Below are 26,249 nucleotides of genomic sequence, written 5' to 3'. Positions count from 1 at the left end.
TCATTTAACAGTGAAACGACGTTAAACTGGAGAGCGAGAGAGCGAGCGAGACAGAGACAGAGAGAGTACATCAGTGAAATAACCAGCTAACCAACCGACTCCTCACCTCCAACCCCCCAAGCAACCAACCTGTCAGTGCTGATCAACGACCCACCAATCAAGAGAAGCAGCACAGTAGTTCACCTAAACATCAGCACGCGATTCTCTAATTATTGTGAGCTAACGATTCCGGCCGGCAACTCAAGCGAAAAACAATGTCATGTTTTTCTCTCTCTCGCTCTTTCGAACCAGATTTCATTTTGTAATCTTTTTTTCTTATAAATCCTACGACCTCCTTTAGTGTTAATTGTGATTGAACATTTAATTACTTCAATTTTCTGGTTGTGTCTGCCCTTTTCATTCTATTTCATTTCTTTATATTCCTTTCTTCCAAGTCAAAAAGAAAGAATTTCTTTAGCTTGATATCATCAAATATCTCTTTAGATTGATATCATCAAGAATCTCTTGAGCTTGACGTCTTTCAGATTATCTGTAGCTTGATATTATCAAGAATCTCTTTAACTTGATGTCGTCAAGAATATCTCAAACTTGGTGTATTCAAGAATCTTTTTAGTCTTGATAATCTGATGCAGAGGATCATGACTTGATTAATCTGATAGGAAATCTTATTTCAGAAGTTTGAATGTCGGGAATAAAAACAGTACTCACAGTTAGGAGCTGAATGTTCAGAGAAATCTGATGTTTTTTTTTCCACTGTAAAGGCCTGTTGGAATTTGTTTCATCGAAGGATGTATGTGAACTTGGTCATTTTAGCGTGTTCGGTAGCCTGTCAGATGCTAACTTTTTCATGTAAAAGATCTTTCTTTTTTGGGGGGTTTTGTTTTAATATTTGTTCCCACTGCATTCATTTATTTAGTGTAATGTTATGTCAACTCATTTAGCCATGTCATTCGGACCTCATGGCCAATGACATTAAAGTGTCAAAGTGTCAGAAACGTGTCACTTGTGTTTATAGCTTAATGTGTCTCTTTTCTTCTTTGGTTGTTTTTCTCTCCCACCATGCATGCCTCTTTACCCACACGTAAACACACAACTGGTGTGTGTGTGTGTGTGTGTGTGTGTGTGTGTGTGTGTGTGTGAGAGAGAGAAAGAGAGAGAGAGAGTAAGAGAGACAGAGAGAGACAGAGACAGAGAGAGACAGAAAGACAGACATAGAAAGAGAGAGGAAAGGCCCTCCAATGCCAATCACACGTGCAAAAGCGTGGAATCCAACAGTCAGCTTGTGTGCAGTGATCTGCATGTTAATTACTCGAAATATTCAGACAAAAATAAACATATACAAAATGAATTGACAAATGCTCATATTGACAGAAAGCGAATAAAAATTTATGTACAAATAATCATGTCTGAAATGACAGAACATCATCTGCTGGCGTTACAAAAACCCAAACAAACAGATAAATAAATAAATAAATAAATAAACGAATGAATAAAGAGATAGACAGATAGATACATAGATAAATAAATGGATGCAATGTTATCAACATGGAGAAGCTAACACAAAAAATGCATAATATACGACACAAAGACACGAAATACGTCAGCAAAAAAGACAAGAAAAACTGAATACAGGGAAGAAAGCCAGAAAAAAAGAAATAAACGATGAAAATAGACAAATATAAAGACAGGTTAATGTAAAAGAAAGAAAGAAAGAAAGAAAGGAAAAAGAGCCGAGGGAAGATTTCAACACGAAATGTAGTTCTTGGAGCACGTTCCTCTCCCTGTCTGTTGTCTTTCCACCCTTCACTTCCCTCTTCCCCTTCATTCGTTGTTTCTTTCTTTCCTTCTTTCTTTCTTTCTGCCTGACTGTTCCTCTGTCTGTCTGTCTGTTTGTTTGTCTGCCGATCTGCCCTTCCCTTTGTCGCTGTCTGTCTCTTTTTCTGTGACTGTATGTCTGCTCGTGTGTCTGTCCTTACCTCTATCTTTATCTCATTGTGTGTATCTCTGTCTCTTTCATTCTCTTTGTGTGTGTGTGTGTGTGTGTGTGTGTGTGTGTGTGTGTGTGTGTGTTGTTCAGTCTCTTTGTCTCAGTGTCAGCTTCATTTTTCTTTCTATTTCTTTCTGTCTGCCTTTTCTCTCAGCGTCTCTCTCTCTCTCTCTCCGTGTCCATCTCTCTCTCTCTCTCTCTGTCCATCTCTCTCTCTCACTCGCTCTCTCTCTCTCTTACTCGCTCTCTCTCTCTCTCTTTCCTTCTTTCTCCCTTTTTATCTCTATTTTTCTCTGTCCCTGTGTGTCTTTCTCTGCTGTCAGGAGCTGGGTCCCTCAGATGAAATGTATCCCAAGAACGACGATCCCAGCTGGTTAGTTAAAGGGCACACCTGATATCCTCGCCTTCCTGCTGTTCTTGCTCTGAACTCCCAATGGCGTTCCCCTCTTTGTCTGTTTCTCTCTTTCTTTGTCGCTCTCTGTTGACTCTCTTTCTCACTCTTTCTCGCACATTCTCTTTTGCCACCATCTGTGCCTGTCTCTCTCACTAGCTTTATCGCACGCTCTTTTTCTCTCTCTGTCTCTCTCCCCCTCTCCCCCTTTTCTCTCTGTCTCTGTGTCTGTCTGTCTGTCTCTCTCGCTATTTATCTCTCTTATTCTATGTCGGCTCCCCCCCCCCCTCTCTCTCTCTCACTTTCTCTCGCTTTTTCCTCAGTGGGTTTGTCTGTCGGTCTCTCTCACGACTAGGTCTCTTCTTGAGTTTAAAGATTTTTGATTTCAAAGATGCAAGGCAAAACACAACGTTCAATAAGGAAAAAGGGAAAACATGAGGATCAGCCAAGAAGCCTGAGCCTCTTCTTCTCTCTGGCCTTTGCAGTGTTATCCCTGTCCACCAGAGTACGTTGTTTTTCCCAAGCTCCAACAAGAATCCTCTTGTGATAGTTCTTTGCTGCTGTTGTTCGACCGCCAGAAGGTTGACCCATCACCTGTGGTTAGCTGACCGGAGGATGTAGGGCAAGCAATGATTGGGGTACGTTTCCTAGAACCCCCCCTCCCCTTGCCCCATGTGAGGGTGGGCAGTGTTGTCCTGAAAGTCGTGCCCAGTATCCCCAGATGCTGCCGAATGTCTCCCTTAGCCGACGTTCAAAGGCAGAAACGAGGGAAAGACAGAAGAAATGACAAAGGAAGAATGGAAATGAGGCCAGGAAAGAGGAATGAAAGAAAGAAAGAAAGAAAGACACAAAAAAAGAGCAAAAAGGGAGGAAATAGGTGATCAACGAACGAAAGACAGAATGTAGGGAAATAAGAAGAAAAAGAAAGACGGTACAACACAGGAGGAACAGAACAAACAATGCAGAGAAACAGTCAGGTCACAGAGAAAAATAGAATGAAAGAAAGACACACGATTGAAGAAAGGAGAAAGGATGCAGACAGGAGGAAGGAACTGACAGCAACGACGAAGAAAGAAAACCGTTCAGAAAAGAAAGAAACCAAGGAAAGGAAAACAAAAAGAGAAACTGTAAAAAAACACACAAAAAAACAGTGTCGCATTTCCACACCATTACGGTTGCATTCCGTGGAAGCAGCCATGGACACTGGACACGATATATTCAAAGCATGAGAGAGAGAGAGAGAGAGAGAGAGAGAGAGAGAGAGAGAGAGAGAGAGAGAGATCGACAAAGATAGAGACAGAGACAGGGACAAGAGAGAGAGAGAGAGAGAGAGAGAGAGAGATCGACAAAGATAGAGACAGAGACAGACAGGGACAAGAGAGAGAGAGAGAGAGAAGAGATCGACAAAGATAGAGACAGAGAGACAGGGACAAGGGAGAGAGAGAGAAAGAGATCGACAAAGATAGAGACAGAGACAGGGACAAGAGAGAGAGAGAGAGAGATCGACAAAGATAGAGACAGACAGGGACAAGAGAGAGAGAGAGAAAGAGATCGACAAAGATAGAGACAGAGAGACAGGGACAAGGGAGAGAGAGAGAGAGAAAGAGAGCGACAAAGATAGAGACAGACAGGGACAAGAGAGAGAGAGAGAAAGAGAGCGACAAAGATAGAGACAGACAGGGACAAGAGAGAGAGAGAGAAAGAGAGCGACAAAGATAGAGACAGACAGGGACAAGGGAGAGAGAGAGAGAGAAAGAGAGAGAGAGGGGGAGAAGGATTAGAACTCAGAACCCCCCCCAAAAAAAACAACAACAACAACAACAACAAAACAAACCAACTCAGAACCCAGGATTTTTGTTGTTGTAAGGACACCGACCAGAATGCATAAGTGTGCACGTGTTGGACATACGATCCAAACGTTGAAGCAGGACGAACAACATAATTTATCAAGGGACATACAGATAAATGAAGAAAACGAATAGAGTGGAATTGTCCTTCACTGAAGATTGGTAGCTCTCTCCTCTTTGTGTGTGTGTGTGTGTGTGTGTGTGTGTGTGTGTGTGTGTGAGAGAGAGAGAGAGAGAGAGAGAGAGAGAGAAGAGAGAGAGAGAGAGCATCCCCCCATTACCCCCCCCCCCCCCCCCCACCGCGCCCCCTCCCCCCCTACCCCCTCCGTCTTCTGTTCGTCTTTTTGATTCCGTCCTTCATCAGCCTCTTATTTTGTTCTTCCTCTGAATACGGCCCTTTCTCGCCTTAACGATCTCGTCCAGTTTCATTTTCTTTTCGTTCTCCTGTGTTTTCTTCTTTTTAGTTTTCCCCCTTCTTGGGTTCGTTTTCAGTGCATGGTCAATCATTCCTGTTGGTTTTTATCTTATTTTTGATTCGTTTTGTTTTCTTGGTATTTTTTAATCCTACTTTTTAACATAAGCCATAACACCGAGTGCACTGTTTCTTTGGTAGATTCATTCTATATACTTGGCGAAAACCAGAGGACAGCTTTTTGAAGAATAGAAATAGATTGACATATTGTTTTGATGGGGAATAAAATGTTTTATTTCAACAACCGATGCGGTGTGTGTGTGTGTGTGTGTGTGTGTGTGTGTGTGTGTGTGTGTGCGTGCTTGCGTATGTGCGCGCGTGCGTGTGTGTGTGTGTGTGCGTGCGTATGTGTGTGCGTGCGTGCGTGTGTGTGTTCGTGCGCGCGCGCGCGCGTGTGTGTGTGTTCCAGAGTGACCATGGTCGGTGAGTGAGTGGTGACCTGAGGTGTGACGGAGCGTGACACGTTGACCCCCCGCATCCCCACCTGTCTGCACGTGACGGCCGAGACGGGTCCAGCTGGCTGGCTGCATCAGCACTGCTCCCTGCATTCAGCAGACCCCATCCAGACACATCTCGCTCCACGCGGCTGCACGCTCTGTAGTCCGCCGAGCGCGTCAGGCTTCGCTCCAGCAGCCACAGTCACTGCAGCGTGTGAGTGAACAAGCCTGGCAGAACAGTTGTTTCCGGAAACAAAGCCAGCAGGGGTCATCTTCCTTCGGTTGCTTGTATTTCCTGTGCCTGAGTTAAGGCGAGTAACTCTTCCTTCCTTCCGCTGTTTTGCCAGTTACCGCGCCTTGTTTCTGGGTCAGTGGCTGTGGTGGGTTGTGTCTGCACCAGTGTTTTGCTGGCCAGTTGCGTGCACATGTTATTCGGTTTTTGTGTGCGTGTGCAGGCTGGTTGTTTGGTTTCTTCTTCTTATTCGGCGTTCGTGGGATTCAACTCCCACGTTCACTCGTTTGTACGTGAGTGGGCTTTTATGTGTATGACCGTTTTTACCCCGCCATGTAGGCAGCCATACTCCGCTTTCGGGAGTGTGCATGCTGGGCATGTTCTTGCTTCCATAACCCACCGAACGCTGACATGGATTACAGGATCTTTAGCGTGCGTATTTGATTTTATGCTTGCGTATACACACGAAGGGGGTTCAGGCACTAGCAGGTCTGTACATATGTTGACCTGGGAGATCGGAAAAATCTCCACCCTTTACCCACCAGGCGCCGTCACCGAGATTCCAACCCGGGATCCTCAGATTGAAAGTCCAACGCTTTAACCACTCGCATATTGCGCCCGTCGGTTGTTTGGTTTGAAGCACGTACTGTTGTCATCGGCGATGTTTGTGTGTGTGTGTGTGTGTGTGTGTGTGTGTGTGTGTGTGTGTTACAGTTTGTTCTGATGAGGTGGTACTATTGGTTTTGTTTTCTGGGGAGGGGAGATGGGTGTGAGGGGATGGGGAAGGGGGGTTGATCGATGTTCTGTTCCTCTTATTGTCAGTGGCCAAAGTTCAGCTCTGATACTGCTCTGTGTGAAGCAGGAGAAAATATTGATGGAAGTTTATCAGACCTGTTTTCTTTCAAGATTGCTTGCTCGTAAGCTAAGTGCAGGCTAAAGTATAAACGAAGCTGTACCCAAACAACAAGATCTACGTCGATTGCACAGACTGAAAAACAACAACAAAAAACAGTAATCGTTTTACGATCTGACGAATGGCTATGCCCTTACCAGTACTCTTAAAACATCTTGATATCCGTGATTATGCCTTGACAGATTCGGTTCAGGAATACCTCTAGTTTTCTTTTTTTTTCATTTGTCAGCTGATTCAGCGACCACCGTTACTGAGGTCCAGAAATATCAGGGTGGGTGTATTTGTCCATGTCGGATGGGGAGGAGATAGAACCACAGGTGATTGTTGTGGTTCAACGTGTCCTGGCACCCCAAGCTGGCACCTCTTATCCTCACATCGCTTGTTTTTGAAGTTGTCGGCCCAGGCCAGATACCGTTGCAGTGGGTCTTCGGACAGATTTAGAGCCAGGTAAATAGACAAACAAACAGTCTGGGTCGTCTTGTCTGTTTGGGAACGTCTCCACAAGCAAACAAACGAACCCTGGCATCTGTTTGACTTCACGATCATATAGGTATTTTTCAGAATGTTCCTTTCGAGGGATGTGTGTGTGTGTGTGTGTGTGTGTTAATGTCCGGAAGGTGATTCTGCTTGAGTACGGCGATTGGAGGAACTGCTTTGTCGCTGGCTTGAGTCTGAGGCGTATGTTTCGATGGTAGCTTTTTCTTTTACGTTTATTTTCATTGTTTTCATGAATTTGTGTTCCGGCTTCGCACAGTCAGTCTTCTCAAATTGTTCACGTGCTCTGTAAGTTTGGAATCCAGTTATTTGTTGTTTTCTTATAATTTCGCTTTCGAGTGATCTATGTATTGCCGTAAAGTGCTTTGAGGTTGTTTTTTTTTCTTCTGTCTTTGCGTTTAATGATTCTAAAAATGTTGGTCAAAAGTTGTTTTCGTGGAAAAGACTTCATAGCTGCTGATATGACTTAAATGTTCCTCTTAATGAAAAAAGATAAGTAAACGCACAAACGTTGAATGCTTATTTGACTGGTTTTTAAGTTGATGATACATCGGTTTTGATTTATCTGTAAACGAAATTATTGATGAATATTGAAACCATCAGACCAAGCTACCTTTAATCACACAGAAGTCTGTTTGATGTTCAGGGAACACATCGCTGCTGACCCCCATCTGAAGACAAAGAAAGCGGCCAGAATCGGGTGTGACAAGGCAACCAACAGTCAGCCTAAAACAAAACTCAGCAACAGTCAGATGACCAGTGACCAATGAGCGCTTATCTTGGGATGGTGAAGCGAACAGTGACCAATCATAGTCTTTGTCATTGATGATACATGTTCAAGAAACCAACGAAAACCGTCGTCAGTGACGAGCCAGTGAACTCCAGCCATTGACAGCCATTGTTACTCTGATGATTTGATCTTGTCCAGTCGTGTTGGTTTGGTTTTCCACGTCTTGTCTTACGGATTATTTCATTGGTTACCTGTTTCTGCACCCAGTTCCGGTGTCGAATCAGGACAGTGTTGCTCTGTGTTGCTCATTGTTCGGTTTCTTAGTGACGAGTGTCTACACTGGTGTCAAGAATTCACACTCACAATCACTCTGTTCTTTACCTGTGCAGTAGAAACGGGAACCTTGACTAAACTGCTCAGCCCTGTATGATATAGTGAACCCTCGAGATTGTTCGTGTCAGTCTTAAACAGTCAACAATGCTGAAAATGTCCGGGGATTGATTCTCTTCATACCTCTTAACGCCAATGTGCAGTGTAGAGTTTTAACTAACGCATCATTCAGCTCCTGTCTGGCCACTGGCTGCCAATATTTCACCGTGACAAAAATATCAAGCAAAAACAACGCAAGCATCAGCGTCTTCCAAACGAGCTCAGTGTGGGATTGACCAAAACGTACCTCACCCCAGACATAGTAAAATAAAACACTAACAAACCCCTGGGGTCTTACCTTGATAACTGCAGCATTCACCAAGAGGGGAGGACTTTGTAAGGTGACACAGTTTCACTTCACGTGTGTTTCAAAGAAACGATCACACGGCGAGCATCTGAGGTGACACGATTTCGCTCCACCTGGGTTTCCAAGAAATCAACCAGGCAGTGAGCACCTGCAGCCTGTGAGGATCGCGACCACCGTGGTCTGTAGCCAGCTGTTGCTGCACGTGAGTCGGGTCATCATGGGGTGCCAGAACTCCAAGGCGGGCACCAAGGAGGAGGTGGAGAAGGACAAGGAGCTGGGCGACTTCGTCAGTGCCGAGGAGATCGAGGTAATCCGCAGCAGCTGGGAGACCGTCAAGCAGGACATCCCGGGCACAGGCATCTACATGTTCACCAGGTCGGTGCCCGCTTGTCTGTCTGGCCGTTTGTCTGTCTGGCCGTTTGTCTGGCTGCCTGTTTGTGTGGATGTTTGTGTGGGTGTTTGTCTGTTTGTTTCTGTCTGTCTGTTTGTCTGTCAATCAATCTGTCTGTCTGTCAGTCTATCTGTTTGTGTTTGCATGTCTGTGTCTGTCTGTTTCTCTCTGTCAGCCTGTCGGTCTGTCTGTCTGTCTGTCTGTCAGTCAGTCTATCTGTTTGTCTGTGTCTATCTTTTTCTGCCTGTTTTTCTCTGTCTGTCGGTCTGTCTATTTAGCTGTCCGCCCGCACGTCACTACATGTTCACCAGGTCAGTGCACTGTCTTGTCTGTCAATCTTTCTAGCTGTCTATCTGTTTTTATGTATGTCTGTTTGTATCTTCCTGTTTCTGTCTGTCTGTCGGTCTGTCTATTCAGCTGTCCGCCCGCGCGGCACTAGTGTCTACATGTTCACCAGGTCAGTGCACTGTCTTGTCTGTCAATCTGTCTAGCTGTCTATCTGTTTGTATGTCTGTTTGTCTCTGTATCTGCCTGGTTCTGTCTGTCGGTCGGACTGTCTATTCAGCTGCCTGCCCGCACGGCACTACATTTCATCAGGTCAGTGCACTGTCTTTCTGTCTGTCTTCGTCTCTGTCTGTCCCTGCTTGTCTTTTACAGTTGTCCGTCTGTCTGGCAAGACAGCTACATCTTCACCAGGTCAGCACCATTGTCTGTCTGCCCGTCTGTCTGTCTGTGTCTGTCTGTCTGGGGGCGTGGGGGGAGGGAGGGGTGGAGTGGGGGTCGGGGAGAGGGGGTCTGGGAAGGGGGGGGGGGTCATCACGTGTATCAAGTGTACAGCTCGGATTGCGTGGCTTTTAGGCACCTGGCGCTTCTGACACGTGCTCTTGCAGGCACTGAGAAACCAAAGAACTAGGGGGGGGGGGGGGGGGGGGGGACAATTCCGATAAAAAAAAAAAAAACAACGTTTAAAATAAATCAAAATCTGCAGCGTTGATTTTGTGGTTTCCTCTTTCTGGTTGTTAACTCTCTCTGATTTTCTATCTGTTCTGCCCCCCTCCACCTCCCTAACTCTATGTCTGTCTGTCTGTCTGTCTTTCCGCCACCCCTTCCTTCCTCACGATTCCAGTGTTTGTCAGTCTGTCTGTCTATCTGTTTATATTTCTATTCTGCCTCGCTTCCTCCCCACCTCTGTGATTGTCTGTCTCTCTGTGTGTCATTCTGTTTCTTTCTGTCCTTCCTCCCTACTTCTGTGTTTCTCTCTGTCTGTCTGTTTATCTTTCTGAAATAAGCATGCACACGCGCACACCAGGAGAGGTAAAAAAAAAAGGTGCGTCTTTACGTTCTTTTATGAAACATTGTGTTTTTTCTGAATGACAGAGGTAGGAAGTTCCAGATAGTGGGGCCAAAGACCGAGAAAGATTTTTTTTCTTTTATCGAAAGTCTCAAGGGAGAACCGATAAACAGTCTCAGCAGAGAGGAGTCAAAAGAACGCAGTGTCCTGCAATGATGGTCACCATGGAAAAGATCTGAAAGATATGGTGGCATATTGTTACGATAGAGACACTGAAAGCAGAGACAGGCACTTTAAATTGGAATCCAGCCTTCACAGGAAGCCAGTGAAGTGTTCTGAGCAGTAATGTTACACTCTGGTGCCTGCATAGTGCAGACGTTTTGCGAGCATGAGGGAGGGAGTGGTTTATTGGTATTTGGTAGGTGGTGGGGCTGGGGAAGGGGGAGGGGTCGATGAGGGGTCTGTGCTACTGGGTGTGTACGTGAGTGACTTTCAGCTTGCATAAGATTTAACTTCTTTTTTTTTCTTTTTCTTTTTTTTAGCGTGATATGTGTGTGTGTGTGTGTGTGTGTGTGTGTGTGTGTGTGTGGATTTATTTGCTGGATGCGTTCATTTGTACATGTTGTTGTGCAACAATTTGTTGCCAATTTTGTGTGTGAGTTTGTCTGTGACGTGTATTTCAGCTTCATTGTTAACTCTTTAGCTGCTGTTATTGACCTGTACGGAAACTGGTGAGAAGTTTCTGAACTTGTTGGATGGAGCCAAAACGACCCGTCACACAAACTGCAAACGAAGCCACACAAACTGGAAGACTTGGGAAGTTGTTATTCTAAATGCAGTTATTTCTCCAGGGGCATGGATGTTTCTAAAACAGCAACAACAAAAACAGCAACAACAACCAACCGAACAAAAAAGAACAACAACTACAAAAAACAACAGGAACAACAACAAACACAATAACAACAACAAAACAGTGTTCTTTCAATAGAAAAATTGCACTCCCGAAGCATTATTCCCTTTGGTATTTTTTTTGTTTTTTGTTTTTTTGTTTTGCTCCCATGGCACTGGGTGAAATAAGAAATTCCGTATAAAGTGGATATGTACCGGATATAGATGATTTCCCTTGGGATTCTCGCTCTCGTTCGCAGTCTGTCCGTTTCCCCTTCCCTACCTCCCTTCTCTGCCCCCACTCCCTTCCCTGTTATCTTCTTCTATTCGGATGTGTGTGCTTTCTGTAGGTGTAATTGGCTGCCAGCAGTAGGGAGACCAAGTGGTCATCTCTCTTTCTCTCTCCATCCACCTCCCTCTTTTTCCCTCTCCTCTCGCTTCTCTGCACCTGTCCCCCCCCCCTCTCTCTCTCTTTCCTTTCCTTTCCTTCCTCTCTCTCTGTATATCTCTCTCTCATCTCCCTCTCTTTCTCTTTCGTTCCCCCTCTCTCTCACAGTCCCACTATCTTTCTTCCCACTCCTTTTCCGCTGTCTCCTTCCACTCAATTTAGGGTGTTTTCTGTGGCTGGAGTTACTTGTCCACTAGCGGAAATTAGACAAAAGTGGTAATCTCTCTCTCTCTCTTCCTGTCTCTAATCAGAGTCTGATTTTCTCATAGTAGACTTCAGCTGTCAGAAGGAAATGAAGTGGACAGACAGCTAGGATGACATAGGTACAACAAAATGTCACTCCCGGAGAACTGTCTCACATTTCTCTTTTTCTTGTACAGTATGCCTCCACCGGGGAAAAATTCCCACACACTGTCTGTCTGTCTGTCTCTGTCCCTCTCTGTCTGTCTGTCTCTCTCAGCCTGTCTCTGCCCACCCCCCCACCCCGTCACTCTCAGCCTGTCTCTGTATTGTTCTCTCTCTCTTTCTCTCTCTCTCTCTCTCTCTCTCTCCCTCTCTCTCTGTGTCTCTCTCTCACTCTGTATTTCTCTGTCTCTCTCTGTGTGTGACTCAAATGAACAATCTGTTGCTTCTGTCGGCATGGAGACCACGTATTTAAGGAAGAATAATGATAATTGGCTACCAGCAGAAGGGAGACAAGTGGCCATCTGTCTTTCTCTCGATTCACTTTCCTTTCTCTTTCTTTATTCTCTCGCTTCTCTGTACCTGTTCTCTCTTTCTCGCTCCCTCTCCTCTCTTCTCTCTCTCTTTCTCTTTCGTCCCCCTCTCCCTCCCACTATCTATCTTTCTCCTCACTCCTTTTCCGCTGTCTCCTTCCACTCAATTTAGGGTGTTTTCTGTGGCTAGAGTTGCTTGTCCGCCAGCGGAAATTAGACAAGTGGTAATATATATATATATATATATATATATATATATATATATATATATATATATATAATATATAATATATATATATATATATATCTCATTTTCTCTCTCTAATCAGTCTGATTTTCTCACAGTTAACTACTGCTGTCGGAAGGACATGAAGTGGACAAGCAGCTAAGGTGACATAGGTACAACAAAATGTTATTCCCGGAAAACAGTCTCATATCTCTCTTTTTATGTACAGAATATCTCTCCCGGGGGGGAAAATCATCCTCCCCTCCACCCCCACCCCCCCACACACTGGGAACTGTATCTGGCCATCTTTTTCATCATTCAAGTCCTCTGCCAGTCTCGGCGCTAGTGCTGCATCCGGTGTGGGATGTGGAGAGGTGAGATGAATGATGTCCATTGCCATTCACGTTGCTGCGCCAGCATTGGTGACCTCCGTGCATCTACCATGGCCTCTGAGATGGCATGTAGGACCTCACGCCATGCAAACAGTCAGATGATAACCAGAAAAGGGGCACCGACAGGGAATCGGGCAACAAAGGGAAATTTTTTGTAACAAATCCAAGACAACGTTGATGTTGGTAAACATAGATTATCTGTTTCTGTCTCTCTGTCTGTGTTTCTGTCTGTATGTCTTCTCTCTCCCTCTCACCGTCTCTCTGTCTGTCTGTCTGTCTCTCTCTCTCACTCTCTTTCTCTCATCCTGTCTGTATTGTTCTCTTTCTCTCTCAGTCTGTCTCTCACTCACTCACTCACTCTCTCTCTCTCACCACCTCACTTTGTGTTTTTCTGTATCTCTGTCTCTCTCTGTGTCTCTCTCTGTCTCTCTGTCTCCCCCGCCTCTCTCTCTCTCTCAGCCTGTCTCTGTATTGCTCTCTCTCTCTCCCTCTCTTTCTCACCACCTCACTTTGTGTTTTTCAGTATCTCTGTCTCTCTCTGTCTGTCTCCCCCCCTTCTCTGTTATTCAAATGAACAATCTGTTGGTTCTGTCAGCATGGAGATAACGTCTTTAAGAAAAAGAAGTGGACACAAATTGGAGATGTCGTTGATTGTGCAACATGGGGATCATGTGGAAAACAGACGTCAGCTCTCCCTGTTGTCTATGTAAAAACAACAACAAACAACAGCAGCAGCTGGAAAGCTAAGCAGAACAGGAAATGTCTCAGAAACTGACACCCCCCTCCCTTACACCCCCCCCCCCCCCGCACCCCCAAGAAAAAGAAAAAGAAAAAAAAGCGCAATAAAAAAAAAGGGAACGCGATTGATAAGGAAAGCAGTGATGATTTGGAAAACGATACATGTTACGTTTTGTTTCCATGTTTTGTGTTCTTCCCCCCCCCCCAGGCCCTCCCACTGTTTCTCTGTATCAGTCTGCCACTCCTTTCTCTCTCTTTGTTTCTCTCCCTGTCTCTCTCTCTATGTTTCTCTCTCCCCCTCTGTCTCTCTCTCTGTTTCACTCTCCCTCTCTATCTCTGTCTCTATGTTTCTCTCTCCCTCTCTGTCTCTGTCTCTATGTTTCTCTCTCCCTCTCTCTTTGTTTCTCTCACTTTCTCTGTCTCTCTCTCTCCCTCTGTCTGTCTGTCTCTCTTCGTTCCTTAGTCAGTTCGTTCGTTCGTTCTTTCTCTCTCTCTCTTTCTCTCTCTCTCACTCTCTCTCCCCCTCTCTCTCACTCTCTCTCTCCCCCTCTCCCTCTCTCCCCCTCTCTCTCTCTACCTCTCTCACTTTCCCTCTCTCTCACTCTCACACACACACTCTCTCTCTCACTCTCTTTCTCCTTTTTATCTAAGCCCCTCTCCCCCCTCAACACCATCTCTCTGTGTGGTGATTGCCTGTCGTGAGAACTGACGCAGAATGGCACTGCTCCGATAAATTGTTCCCTCTTGACCACTGATGGCAAGGGAGATAAAGCGTGCCCTTGGCCGATCCATGAAACCAGTGGAACAGGACAGAAATCTGCATCACCACTGACTGCATCTCACGCCTTCCCTCCTTCCTCTTTCCGCCCCCCCCCCATCTCTCTGTCTCTGCCCCTCCCCCCTCTCTCTCCATCCGCCTACCAGTTCGCCATTGTGCATTAATTAAAGGCGAAATGATTGAGGAATCAGTCATCACAGTGTTCTTGGCCTTGTTGTTGACAATAACCTATTATGGTCACGACATAAAAAGATGACATGTGAAACTTTATCCAAAAAGATTCATCAACTATCTAGAATGAAACATTTCTTAAACATCGGAAAACATTTTTTCATGCTTCCATGGAACCACATATGAATTATGCATCAACAATATGGGATTCTGCCAGTGAAAATATTCTCAAACAACTTATGAGTTTGCATAGAAGAGCTGTAAAGCTCATACTTCTGAAATCTTCTTTACAGACTGTCTCTGACTACAAAAGCTTGGATATACTGCCATTGAAATGGAAACTCATTCACAATAAGGCGCTTTTTATGTTAAGATAATGTCTTGTTTTGCTCCTCCATGTCTAAAACAACGATTCGTTACAAGCACGATCCGTGACGTCAACAAGATCATGGTACCGCTTGCCTAGAACTGATTCATTTAAATCTAGTCTCACTTACTCTGGTGGATGTCCCTGGAACAACATCATGCCTAGTTTCAATGTTCATGCAAGTCTCAATGTTTTCAAAAAAAGGTATCATGACTATCTGATGGAAAACTCAAATTCTATGTAGAAATTAAGTATCTGATGAAAAATGTTGCTATTTCTGTATATGAATTAAGTGATGTTATGTGATGGAACTGTTCTCAAACATGTCTCTCTCCCTCCCTCCCTTGTGGCTGTCTGTCTGTCTGTCCGTCTGTCTGTTTTTCTTTCTCTACTGTTCTCCACGTTGCTCTAAAAAGTATGTTTGCGTTTGTGTGTACAATTTTCATGTAGTCCTGTCATGGTTTGTAATGAATGTGAATCTATGATTTTGTTTTCCTTTCTCGTTTAATTTTATGTGGTGTTATTTGCAATGTATTTGTTTACATTTCCCCCCTGTACCCCCCAGCACCCCCCATTTGTCTCCTGTTGTGGGCTGGATGAAAAAAGCACTGTTGGTTATTCTATTACCCTCAGAAATTCATTCTTTCATTCATCTATTCATTCTACCCATCTGTCTCCCTTCTTTGTCTTTCTATATTTCCATCTCTCTCCCTGCCCGTCTCTATATCTCTATCTCTCCCTGCCTGTCTCTCCAAATTTCCGTCTCTCTCCCTGTCTGTCTCTCTTTATTTTCATCTCAGAAAAATCACCACCACCAAAACTGTAACGATGATAATGACTGAGAGGGAGGCTTAAAGGGCACCCCACGATGCTACAAGGAACTAGATATGATGTAATCTCTTAAACTTTGTCGCTTCTCTTTCCCTCTCTCCATTATTCTGTCTATATCTTTCTCTCCCTGTTCTCTGTTTCACTTGCGGGTTCTGTTGTTATTAATATTTTGAAACCCACGGGATATTTGAGATACGATATATACCCCCTCTGTCGGAAAATAACTGTTCATTCATTCACGTACTCCCTGTCTGTTCTCTCTCTCTCTCTCTCTCTCTCTCTGTGTGTGTCTCTGTGTGTGTGTGTGTGTGTGTGTGTGTGTGTGTGCGTGTGTGTGTGCGAAGTTTTGTTGTTGTTTTTTTACCGAGGGAAGTGGAATAAGCATACATGTGGTTTTTTTTTCATCCAGCCGTCAGGGCAAATAGAAAATGAAAATGAAGAGAGAGAGAGAGAGAGAGAGAGAGAGAGAGAGAGACAGACAGACAGACAGACAGACAGACAGACAGAAACAGCGACAGCTAGAACAGAGACAGAAACAGAGAGACTGAGGAAGAGAACGGGAGAAAGGAGAGCACGGTTGCAGGTGACAGCTTGCAAATTGTGCTGAATTATGAAAAGAATTGGGCATGAATCTAAGATTACGCTGACGTAATGGATCTGAAATCCCTTTTCTGTCTCCCTGTCTCTATATCTTTTTTTTTTCTCTTTCCCTGAATTAGAATTTGTTATTGTTATTTTCAACTCGCTGATATTCGAGATAAAAGGTACACAAGCTCCGCTGCCGGAAAATGAAAACTTGGTTCACAATTCTCTCTCCCTCTCGCTGTCTGCCTCTCTTCCTTCTCTGTCTGTCTGGCTGGCTGGCTGTCTCTCTGTCTCTGTTCTTGGCATCGAGAAAAGAACAACACCCCCCCCCCACACACACACACACCTCCCTCGCATACACACACACTCACACACAAACATGCACGCACGCAAGCACACACACACACACACACACACACACACACACACACACACACACACTCTCTCTCTCTCTCTCTCTCTAGCTTAAGGGAATTGAAATCCGTTCGTTCGTTCGTTCCTTCTCTGTCTCTGTCTCTGTCTCTCTCTCTCTCTCTCTGTATATATATATATATATATATAATCATTAAAAAAAAAATAATGGTTATTTTTCTGTTTCCGTTTATGCTAGAAATGCTGTATTGAATCACAAATACGGTGCTTAAGTTCTGTATTGTTCTGCTCTGTTCTGTCATAACATCGCTGTATCTCTGCACCCCCTCTCTCTCTCTCTCTCTCTCTGTCTTTCTATCTATCTTCTGTCACTTTATCTATTTCTCAGTTTGTAGCTCTCTCTCTGTCTCTGTCTCTCTCTCTCTTGTCTCTGTCTGTCTGTCTGTCTCTGTCTCTGTCTCGCTTAATCTCCCGCACTCTCTGTATCTGCCTGTCTTGTCTGATTTGATGACGTGTGAGTGTGGGAGGGACGGCTCTGAACATTTGCGCCGTGACAAACAGCCTTGCTGAGAAAGGAAAGGTTGGAGATAATTGTGCTCAGGTCCGATCCGTAGAGAGAGAGAGACAAGGGTTGGAGGAGGGTGTGGGGGTGCGGTGGGGGTGGGGGTCTGTACTGATGTTGAGCGTACTCCCATTCGTTTGGCAGTGCAATCTCTCCTTCCTACCATCTTCCTGTATGTTCCCCCCGTCTCTCTCTCTTTCTCTCTTTCCCTTTCTCTCTCTCTCTCTCGCCCCTCCTCCCCCTCTTCTCTCTCTCTCTTTCTCTCTTTTCTTTTCTCACTCTCTCTCTGACTGATTTTTTTTATAGCCCCAATCTCTCTTCTCTTTCTGTCTCTTCTTTTTATCAGGGTCGCTTTCTCTATTTCTCTCTGCCCCCCCCCTCTCTCTCTCTCCCTGTCGTCCACCATCTCTGTCTGTCTGTCCCTTGCACTCTGTCTCTCTTTCTGCCTATCTCTGTCTCTCTCCAACTCTCTCTCTCTGTCTCTCTCTGTGCACCTGTCTTCACCCCCACTCTCTCTCGCCTTTCTCTCTCAGGGTTGGGTGAAAAAAAACAACATGTACAATAGCGTATCGCGATACCCTGGTTAAATAAAATTTCGATTCGTTGCGTTTCGTTTCTGTATCCTTCTCTCTCTTTCTCCCCCTCTTCTCTCATTCTCTCTCCCTCTCTCTCCCCCCCTCTTCCCTTCTCTCTACCTCATCACTCTCCCCTTCAACCACTCTCTCTCCCTCATCTCTCTCTCCTCCCTTTCCCATCTCTTCTCTCTTTCTCATCACTCTCCCCTTCCCTCTCTCTCTCGCCCATCTCTCTCCACCTCTCCCTCTTCCTCCCTCTTCACCCTCACCACTCTCCCCTTCTATCTCCCTCATCTCTCTCTCCCCCATTCCCCCCTCTTCTCTCTTTCTCATCACTCTCCCCATTCCCTCTCTCTCTCCCTCATCCCTCTCTCCCCCCTCTCCCTCCCCTCTTCCTCCCTCTTCTCTCTTCCTCATCACTCTCCCCTTCCCTTTCTCCTTCCTCTCTCCCCCTCTTCCTCCCTCTTCTCTACCTCATCACTCTTCCCTCTCCCCCTCTCTCTCCCTCTCTTCCTTTCTCTGTACCTCATCACTCTTCCCTTCACCCACTCTCTCTCTCCCCCTCTTCCTCCTTCTCTGCCTCATCACTCTCCCCTCCCCTCTCTCTCTCTCCCCCCTCTCTCTCCTTCTTCCTCCCTCTTCTCTACCTCATCACTCTCCCCTACCCTCTCTCTCCCTCATCCCTATCTCCCCCTTTTCCTCCCTCTTCTTTCTACCTCATCACTCTCTCCCCCCTCTCCCCCTCTTCCTCTTCTCTACCTCATCACTCTCCCCTTCCCTCTCTCTCTCCCCATCTTTCTCTCCCCCTCTTCCTACCTCTTCTCTACCTCATCCCTCTCCCCTTCCCTCTCTCTCTCCCTCTCACCCCCTCTGTCCCTCTTCTCTTTACCTCCCCCCTCTCTCCTTCCCTCTATCTCCCTCATCTCCCCCCCCTCTCTCCCCCCCCTCTTCTCTACCTCATCACTCTCCCCTTCCATCTTTCTCTCTCTCCCTCATCTCTGTCTCTCCCTCTCTCCTCCTCTTCCTCCCTCTTCTCATCCTCATCACTCTCCCCTCCCCCTCTCTCCCCCTCTCTCTCCCTTTTCCTCCCTCTTCTCTACGTCATCACTCTCCCCTTCCCTCTGTCTCTCCCCATCTCTCTCTCTCCCCTCCCTCTTTTCTGCCTCACCACTCTCCCCTCCCCCCTCTCTCTCCCCCTCTCTCTCTCTGTCTTCCTCACTCCTCTACCTCATCACTCTCCCCTTACCTCTCTCTCTCCCCCTCTTCCTCCCTCTTCTCTACCTCATCCCTCTCCCCTTCCCTCTCTCTCCCTCTCCCCCCTCTCCCTCTTCCTCCCTCTTCTCTCTTACTCATCCCTTTCCCCTTCCCTCTCTCTCTCCCTCATCTCTCTCGCCCCCCATCTCTCCCTCTTCCTCCCTCTTCTCTCTACCTCATCCCTCCCCTTCACTCTCTCTCTCCCTCATCTCTCTCGCCCCCTCTCTCTCCCTCATCTCTCTCGCCCCCTCTCTCTCCCTCTTCCTCTCTCTTCTTTCTACCTCATCACTCTCCCCTTCACTCTCTCTCTCCCTCATCTCTCATGCCCCCTCTCTCTCCCTCTTCTCTCTACCTCATCCCTCTCCCCTTCACTCTCTCTCTCCCTCATCTCTCTCGCCCCCTCTCTCTCCCTCTTCCTCCCTCTTCTTTCTACCTCATCACTCTCCCCTTCCCTTTCTTTCTCCCTCATCTCTCTCGCCCCCCCCCCCCCCTCTCTCTCTCTTCCTCCCTCTTCTCTCTACCTCATCCCTCTCCCCTTCCCCCTGTCTCTCCCTTATCTCTCTCGCCCCCCCCTCTCTCTCTCACTTCCTCCCTCTTCTCTCTACCTCATCACTCTCCCCTTCCCTTTCTTTCTCCCTCATCACTCTCTTTTCTGTATCCCCATATCGATGTCTGTCCATCCGTGTTGTTGTCTCCAGCTGTGTGTGCGGTGAGGGGTAGGATGATGATGGCGGCGGGGGGAGGGTTCATGAAATGATGATCGTTGTCAGCTTCAGCGACCCACCACTCACAGAAATTGGACGTAAAACAGGGGATGTATGAGGGAATGCATAAATTATTTAGTGTGTGTGTGTGTGTGTGTGTGTGTGTGTGTGTGCGTGTGCGAGTTCATCAGTCTACCTCTGTGTATGCGTGTGCGTCTCTCTGTCTGTCAGTCTGTCAGTGTATCTGACTGTTTGTCCGTCTGTCTGTTTATCACTCTCATTCTCTTTTTCTCCTTCCCGACTCTCTCTTCTATCGCAATGGATCCTTATTCCAATTCCAAACAGGATTTGGATCGATATCATTAGAGCATTACCTCAACACCCCCCTTTCTGTCTTTCTCTTTCGCTTTTTCTGTTTCTCCGTCTCTCTATGTCTTTGTGTCTGACTCTCTTTCGCCAGCTAGCACGCTGGACAGCGAGATTATTCGGTTTAGAATACCACTACACTCGGCAAAGTGCTCAATATTGCCTCCATCGTTAAATCTCGCACACAGTCGTTTTATTTTTTCGCTTTTTTAAAGCGCTCAGCACGAGGCTTTCTTCATTAGCCGATAAACAGCAACAGTGTTTTGAATTAGGAATGGGGTTAAAGGTTAGGGGCCATGATTGTGATTGTGATTAGGGTTTGAAATAGGGACTGGGTTAAGGTTTAAGGGTAGGGTTGGTTTTGGGATTTGAATTAGAGACTGGTGTAAGGGTTAGGGGTAGGGTTGGGTTTGGGATTTGAATTAGGGACTGGTGTAAGGGGTAGGGTTGGGTTTGGGATTTGAATTAGGGACTGGTGTAAGGGTTAGGGGTAGGGTTGGGTTTGGTATTTGAATTAGGGACCGGTGTAAGGCTTAGGGCTAGGGTTGGGTTTTGGGTTTGAATTAGGGACTGGTGTAAGGGTTAGGGGCTTGGGATGGGTTTGGAATTAAATTAGGATTTGAATTAGGAATAAGGCTAAGGTTGGGATCGTGATTGGGGTTTGAATAAGGGACTGGGTTAAGGGTTATAGGTAGGGCTGGAATTGGGATATAGGTTTGAGTTAGGATTAAGTGTAGTTTGATGAAAGACCGAAAGAATATCAACAAAGTATTGGTGCTTAATGTGAGTGCTGTTGAATTTGAGGTCAGTGCATTGCAGTGATCCATTTTATGTAAAATTCAATAAATAGACGTGTTTCAGTGTCATTACTGTTGATGTCTTCAAGAACGCCACTTTCGTTATCATTATCATCATTGTCGTCGCCCCATTTTTTTTGACTCACTTGTGTAAACAAAGTGAGTCTATGTTTTAACCCGGTGTTCGGTTGTCTGTGTGTGTGTGTGTGTGTGTGTGTGTGTGTGTCCGTGGTAAACTTTAACATTGATATTTCCTCTGCAAATACTTTGTCAGCTGACACCAAATTAGACATAAAAATAGGAAAAATTTCTTTCTTTCCAGTCATCTTGTTTAAAACAATATTGCACCTCTGGGATGGGCACAAAAAAAGAAGAAAAAAAAAGAAGACAAATTATATGCAAACTGCATTTACTGTTATATATATATATTTTTTTTTTAATTCTCTAAACTTAGCACTTTGATCTGATATCCTGACACAACAACAAGAGTAGTCATTGTTATCATTTTTTGTTCAAACAGGAACTTCTTTTGCTAAGCATGGAAGTTTTATTTATTTTGCAAACGTTTTGGTGCAGATAGTAAAGAAGGGAAATTAATCTGTAATTAATGCTAGGGGACTTAATTTGCTTTAAACTGATCTTTCTCATCTTAAACATTACATTTTGAAATTATACTCAATACATAAAAAGCTTGTGTGTTTTACTCTCAGTGTACAGGACTTTCACTATGTTCATTCGCCCAAGTGGTCTTTTTCGGAAAATACTAAAATCAGTAGGACGAGTGGACTTTATAGATCTATTGGCCGTGCCTTGAAGGTCATGGGCAAAAATCACTTGCGTACACATATTTATAGATATTCAAAGCGCGTGCTCATATTCTTCGCGAACGCGAACGACGCCATTTTGTTTCAAGTTGTTGGCCTGCCCGTTCAATCCTATATTCAATGGACAATACACGATAACATGTGATGGAAAGTTGGAGGAGACCGTTAAATATTTATTCAGAGAAAGATTTGTGAACGCCTCATCACTTACTGGATTATGCCCCAAACTGCCATAAAAATATCAACAGAATCAGTCGGAATTCACAGTTAAAAATTGTAAACTATGCGAGTTAATACCCTTGAATTGGTGAAACGTAAAAATTGCCAGTCTTGATTTATCTCAAAATGAAGTCCTTTTCACTTCATACGACGTTTAGAAGTACTTGTACTTGGCTCTACATGTTGTTAGTTTAACAAAACACTAAATTTTCATATCAACTTTAAAACTATAAAACCAGAATGAACATAAAAGAGAAATTGAATCGACCGTGTTGTACTACATTCCCGGCAGGTGTAACTAAACGTGTACATCTATCTAGATCTAGAGAAAACGGCTAAATGTCGCAGTGTGATTGCGGCGATAGCCACGTCTCCTTTACCGCGGACTTAAAAAGAATGTTTTAAAATTTTTTATTGCCCTTAAAGATTTTTTGAATGCCCAAGATACACCAGAATAATATGATTTAAACAGCGTTCTCACTGCGAATACCGCAATCGATTTATTGCCCTTTAAAAAGGTATGTTCAAATATTAAATTTTAGAACGTCAGTCAAGGAGCCACGATAGTGTAATGGGCAAGACAGTTTCTTCTCACCCGAACACGCGGGGTTCGAATCTGGTTAGGACTTTTCTTTTTTCTTTCTTTCTTTTTTTCTTTATTTTTTAATCCGAAGCTTTATAATAACAAATACAGAACACATTTTAACGATTAGATTTTTTTAAGTGTATCACAAGTGAGTTTTGAAGGCCTTGCCTCTCTTGTTCTCTTTTCTTTTCATCTGTCTGATTTTTCTCTTAGATTTGCTTTGGGGAAAGACAAGAACCCAACTCCGATGACAAAAGAAATCTTTTTTTTTCCTTTTTTGTGTGTGTGTTTGTTTGTTAAAATAAAGGGGACTTCCCACGATTTTTCACACATTGTGAGAAGTCGTTGGGGAGCCCCCCACGATTTCTCGCAGTTGAGAGAAAACGTGGGAGGGGAACGACCACGATTTCTCGAAATCACACGATTTCTCTCAAAATGAAAGAAATCGTGGGATTGCGAGAAATCGTGGGCAAACAACCCCCATCTTCCCTTTCTCCATATCTATGTCTTTTTCAGAGACAAGCGGAGAGGAAAATGAATGCTATTGACTGTTTCAATTTAATTAAGACATTACATTGTGTTGAAGAGATAAGATGATGTTTCTTGAAGAAATATTGAACAAGTTAATGGTGTTTTTTGTTGTTGTTGTTTTTGATGAAGAAATACTGAACACGACGATGTTTTGTACTGAGCCAGATAAAAATGTGCAGCAACACCGGAAAAGATAATATTTTGATTGCGCATATTGACTAAGCAGAGTTTTGATTTCTTTAGAACCTTCTGTGTGTCTGTTTCTCTTTCTGGCTGTTTTATGTGTGTGTAGGTCTGACTGGTTGCCCGTCTGTCTGTCTGTCTCTTCCTTTCTTCCTTTCTTTGTATTTATCTTTTTTTGTCACAGCAGATTTCTTTGTGTGAAATTCGGGCTGCTCTCCCCAGGGAGAGCGCGTCGCTACACTGAGAGCGCCACCCATTTTTTCTGTATTATTTTTTCCTGCCTACAGTTTTATTCGTTTTTCCTATAGAAGTGGATTTAAAAAAAAAAAAAAAATTATACAGAATTTTGCCAGGGACAATCCGTTTGTTGCTCGTACGTGCGCTAAGTGCATGCTGCAAACGGGACCTCGGTTTATCGTCTCATCCGAATGACTAGCGTCCAGACCACCACTCAAGGTCTAGTGGAAGGGGGGGGGCGGGGAAATATTGGCGACTGAGCCGTGATTTGAACCAGCGCGCTCAGATATTCTCGATTCCTAGGCGGACGCGTTACCTCTAGGCCATCACTCCTCTTTCTCCTTCTCTCTCTCCTCTCCCCTCTCTGTCCTCTCGACTGCCCCCCACTCTTCTCCTTTCTCTTTCTCTCTCCTACCTCTCTCTGTCTATCTCCGTACGCTCTTCCCTCTCTCTCTCTCTCTCCCTCTCTCTCTCTCTGTGATTCTCCTCTTTATGATTCTGTCTGTCTGTCTCTTTCTGTTTATTCTGTATCTTTCCCTCCCCTGTCTTTCTCTTGTCTCCCATTTTTGGCAGGGGGGTTAGGGGGTGCACGGGAGGTGTAGTACCTCTAGAGGGGTGCTTGTCACGCTCTTCCGGGAGTGGTTCGTCCTCTATTGGTCCCGACCGGCACCCAGCTCTCACCTATGGGTCCTAGAAGCTGCTAGCATGCGGCAGCGCCCAACCCCCGGGCAACGGCTTTGACAGGCTGGCTAAACTAGGTGAGGGTAGCCGACGGGTCTCAGACCCTCGGTGAGTTAGGGCTTGTCTACCCAAGCATGTGAAGACTGGATCCGGCAGACTCTGCGGAAGAAACCTTCATGGTTCAACGGAGAGGAAGGTGGTTGCAGCAGAGCACTGTGGAGTGCTGAGGGCAGGATGAGGCACATAGGACATCCTGGTCATCCACTGCATCCGTTTCCATCTCCAGTCGTCTTGACCTCGTCTTGCCACTGGATACAGACGGTCTCGGACAAGAGAGTGAGGTCGACGGTGCGCAACTCCTCCTCACTATAAACAAAGTCATCGCGCAAGTCATCAGTCATCCTTCATCCCATACCATCATTTTCCCCAAGCCCTGTGGCGACAAGCGAGCGACGAAGCGACAGTCGTAGCCGCGGACCTGCACACAGGCGGCTCAGGCCATAGGGTCGTTTTTCACCGACTGGAGCAACGGTGGAGATCGGCAGCCCCCTGAGCGACTGAGCAGCACTCTTCAGGACAGCACTGCTCACCTCCATGGCATGAGGAAGGGGCTAGAAAAGGTGCCCTAAACATTGCCTGCTCCACACCACCCTAGTCAGCATACCGCTGCTGACGGGGACCCTACTCAAGCGGTCGACACACAAAGGAAAGAAAGAAGAAAACAAGGAGCACCCCATTGACCATTGCCACATGGAACGTGCGTACGCTTCTGGACAGAGGCGACTCAGCCAGACCACAGAGACGCACAGCACTCATTGCGAGTGAATTAGCCAGGTACAACATCGACATTGCTGCCTTAAGTGAGACCAGACTGGCAGAAGAAGGCGAACTCTGTGAGCCCTCGCAGGCTACACCTTCTTTTGGAGTGGTCGCGGATCTGAAGAGAGACGTGAGGCAGGAGTTGGCTTTGCAGTGAAGACAACCCTCGTTGGCAAGCTGGCTGGCCCCCCGAAAGGAGTGAACGATCGCCTGATGACGATGAAACTCCCTTTTTGCAACGGGAAGTTTACCACCATTGTCAGCGCCTACGCGCCCACCATGACCAACCCGGATGAGATCAAGGACAAGTTCTACGAGGACCTGAACGCTGTCAACACCACTGTTCCCAACGCAGACAAGCTCATCATTCTTGGTGACTTTAACGCGAGAGTTGGCTGTGACAGCACCTCCTGGGAAGGTGGGATTGGGAAGCATGGGTTGGTAACTGTAACAGCAATGGTTAACTACTTCGCCAGACATGTGCCGAGCACGACCTTCTTATCACAAACACCATCTTCTGCCTCCCTACCCGTAACAGGACGTCATGGATGCATCCTCGCTCTGGGCATTGGCATCTCATCGACTTTGTCATCATCAGGAAGAGGGACAGGCAGGACATACGAGTCACGAGGGCCATGTGCGGCGCCGAGTGCTGGACAGACCACCGCCTAATCGTCTCCAAACTCAACCTCCGCATCCAGCCCAAGAGACGGCCTCAGGGCATGAAAGCACCCAAACGCCTGAATGTCAACAAGCTGGAGCTAGGCAACATCAAGCAGAGCTTTGCTGACACCCTGGAGGAACTCCTTGAGTCCACCGTGCTGGACAACCAGAATGTGGAGGCAGCATGGGGCGCACTGCATGAGACGGTGTACAACACTGCCATGGAGTGCCTGGGGCCTTCTGCCAGGAAGCACAAAGACTGGTTTGATGAGAACTGCACTGAGATCAAGCAGCTGCTGGAAGACAAACGCCAAGCCTACAGAGCCCACATTGAAGATCCCAAGTCACAGTCAAAGAAAGACATACTGAAGAGCGCACGCAGCACCATCCAGCTGAAGCTGCGGCAGATGCAGGATTCCTGGTTGAGCAACAAAGCTGATGAGATCCAGGGCTTTGCAAACATGAACGACATGAAGAACTTCTATAACGGCCTGAAAGAAGTCTACGGTCCCACCACCACCGGATCTGCTCCACTCCTCAGTGCTGATGGTTCTACCCTAATCACTGACAAGGACGGGATCCTTGAGAGATGGGCCGAACACTTTGACAGCGTACTGAACTGCCCTTCCACCATCAATGATGAAGCCATCGAGCGACTCCCCCAGGTGCCAGTCAGTGAGTCGTTGGATGTCATTCCAACTTTGGAGGGGACCCAGAAAGCTATCCGTCTGCTATCCAATGGCAAAGCCCCTGGCTCAGACTCCATTCCAGCTGAGGTCTACAAAGAAGGTGGTATGGCGCTGACTGAGAAGCT

General features: G+C 45.9%; 1 protein-coding gene across 4 annotated transcripts in view; it reads left to right on the top strand.

Annotated features, from left to right (window-relative positions):
- LOC143281682 (neuroglobin-like) overlaps positions 1–26,249 on the top strand; it is a 170,135-nt gene that overhangs the window by 25,022 nt on the left and 118,864 nt on the right. Inside the window, exons 2-3 of one of the 4 annotated variants that reach the window (XM_076586928.1) lie at positions 5,107–5,348; positions 7,421–8,615. In XM_076586928.1, the coding sequence (XP_076443043.1) occupies positions 8,458–8,615 (158 nt within the window). In that variant the 5' untranslated portion in view covers positions 5,107–5,348; positions 7,421–8,457. Of the gene's footprint in view, positions 1–5,106; positions 5,446–5,547; positions 5,660–7,420; positions 8,616–26,249 lie in introns of those variants that run through there. The other 3 variants (XM_076586927.1, XM_076586929.1, XM_076586931.1) reach the window with 3 other exon arrangements.

This window comes from Babylonia areolata, chromosome 4 (genome assembly GCF_041734735.1).
Source record: "Babylonia areolata isolate BAREFJ2019XMU chromosome 4, ASM4173473v1, whole genome shotgun sequence".
Taxonomy (NCBI): domain Eukaryota; kingdom Metazoa; phylum Mollusca; class Gastropoda; order Neogastropoda; family Buccinidae; genus Babylonia; species Babylonia areolata.
The sequence above is the reverse complement of the archived record's forward strand: the minus strand, read 5'-3'. Positions and strand labels throughout refer to the sequence as shown.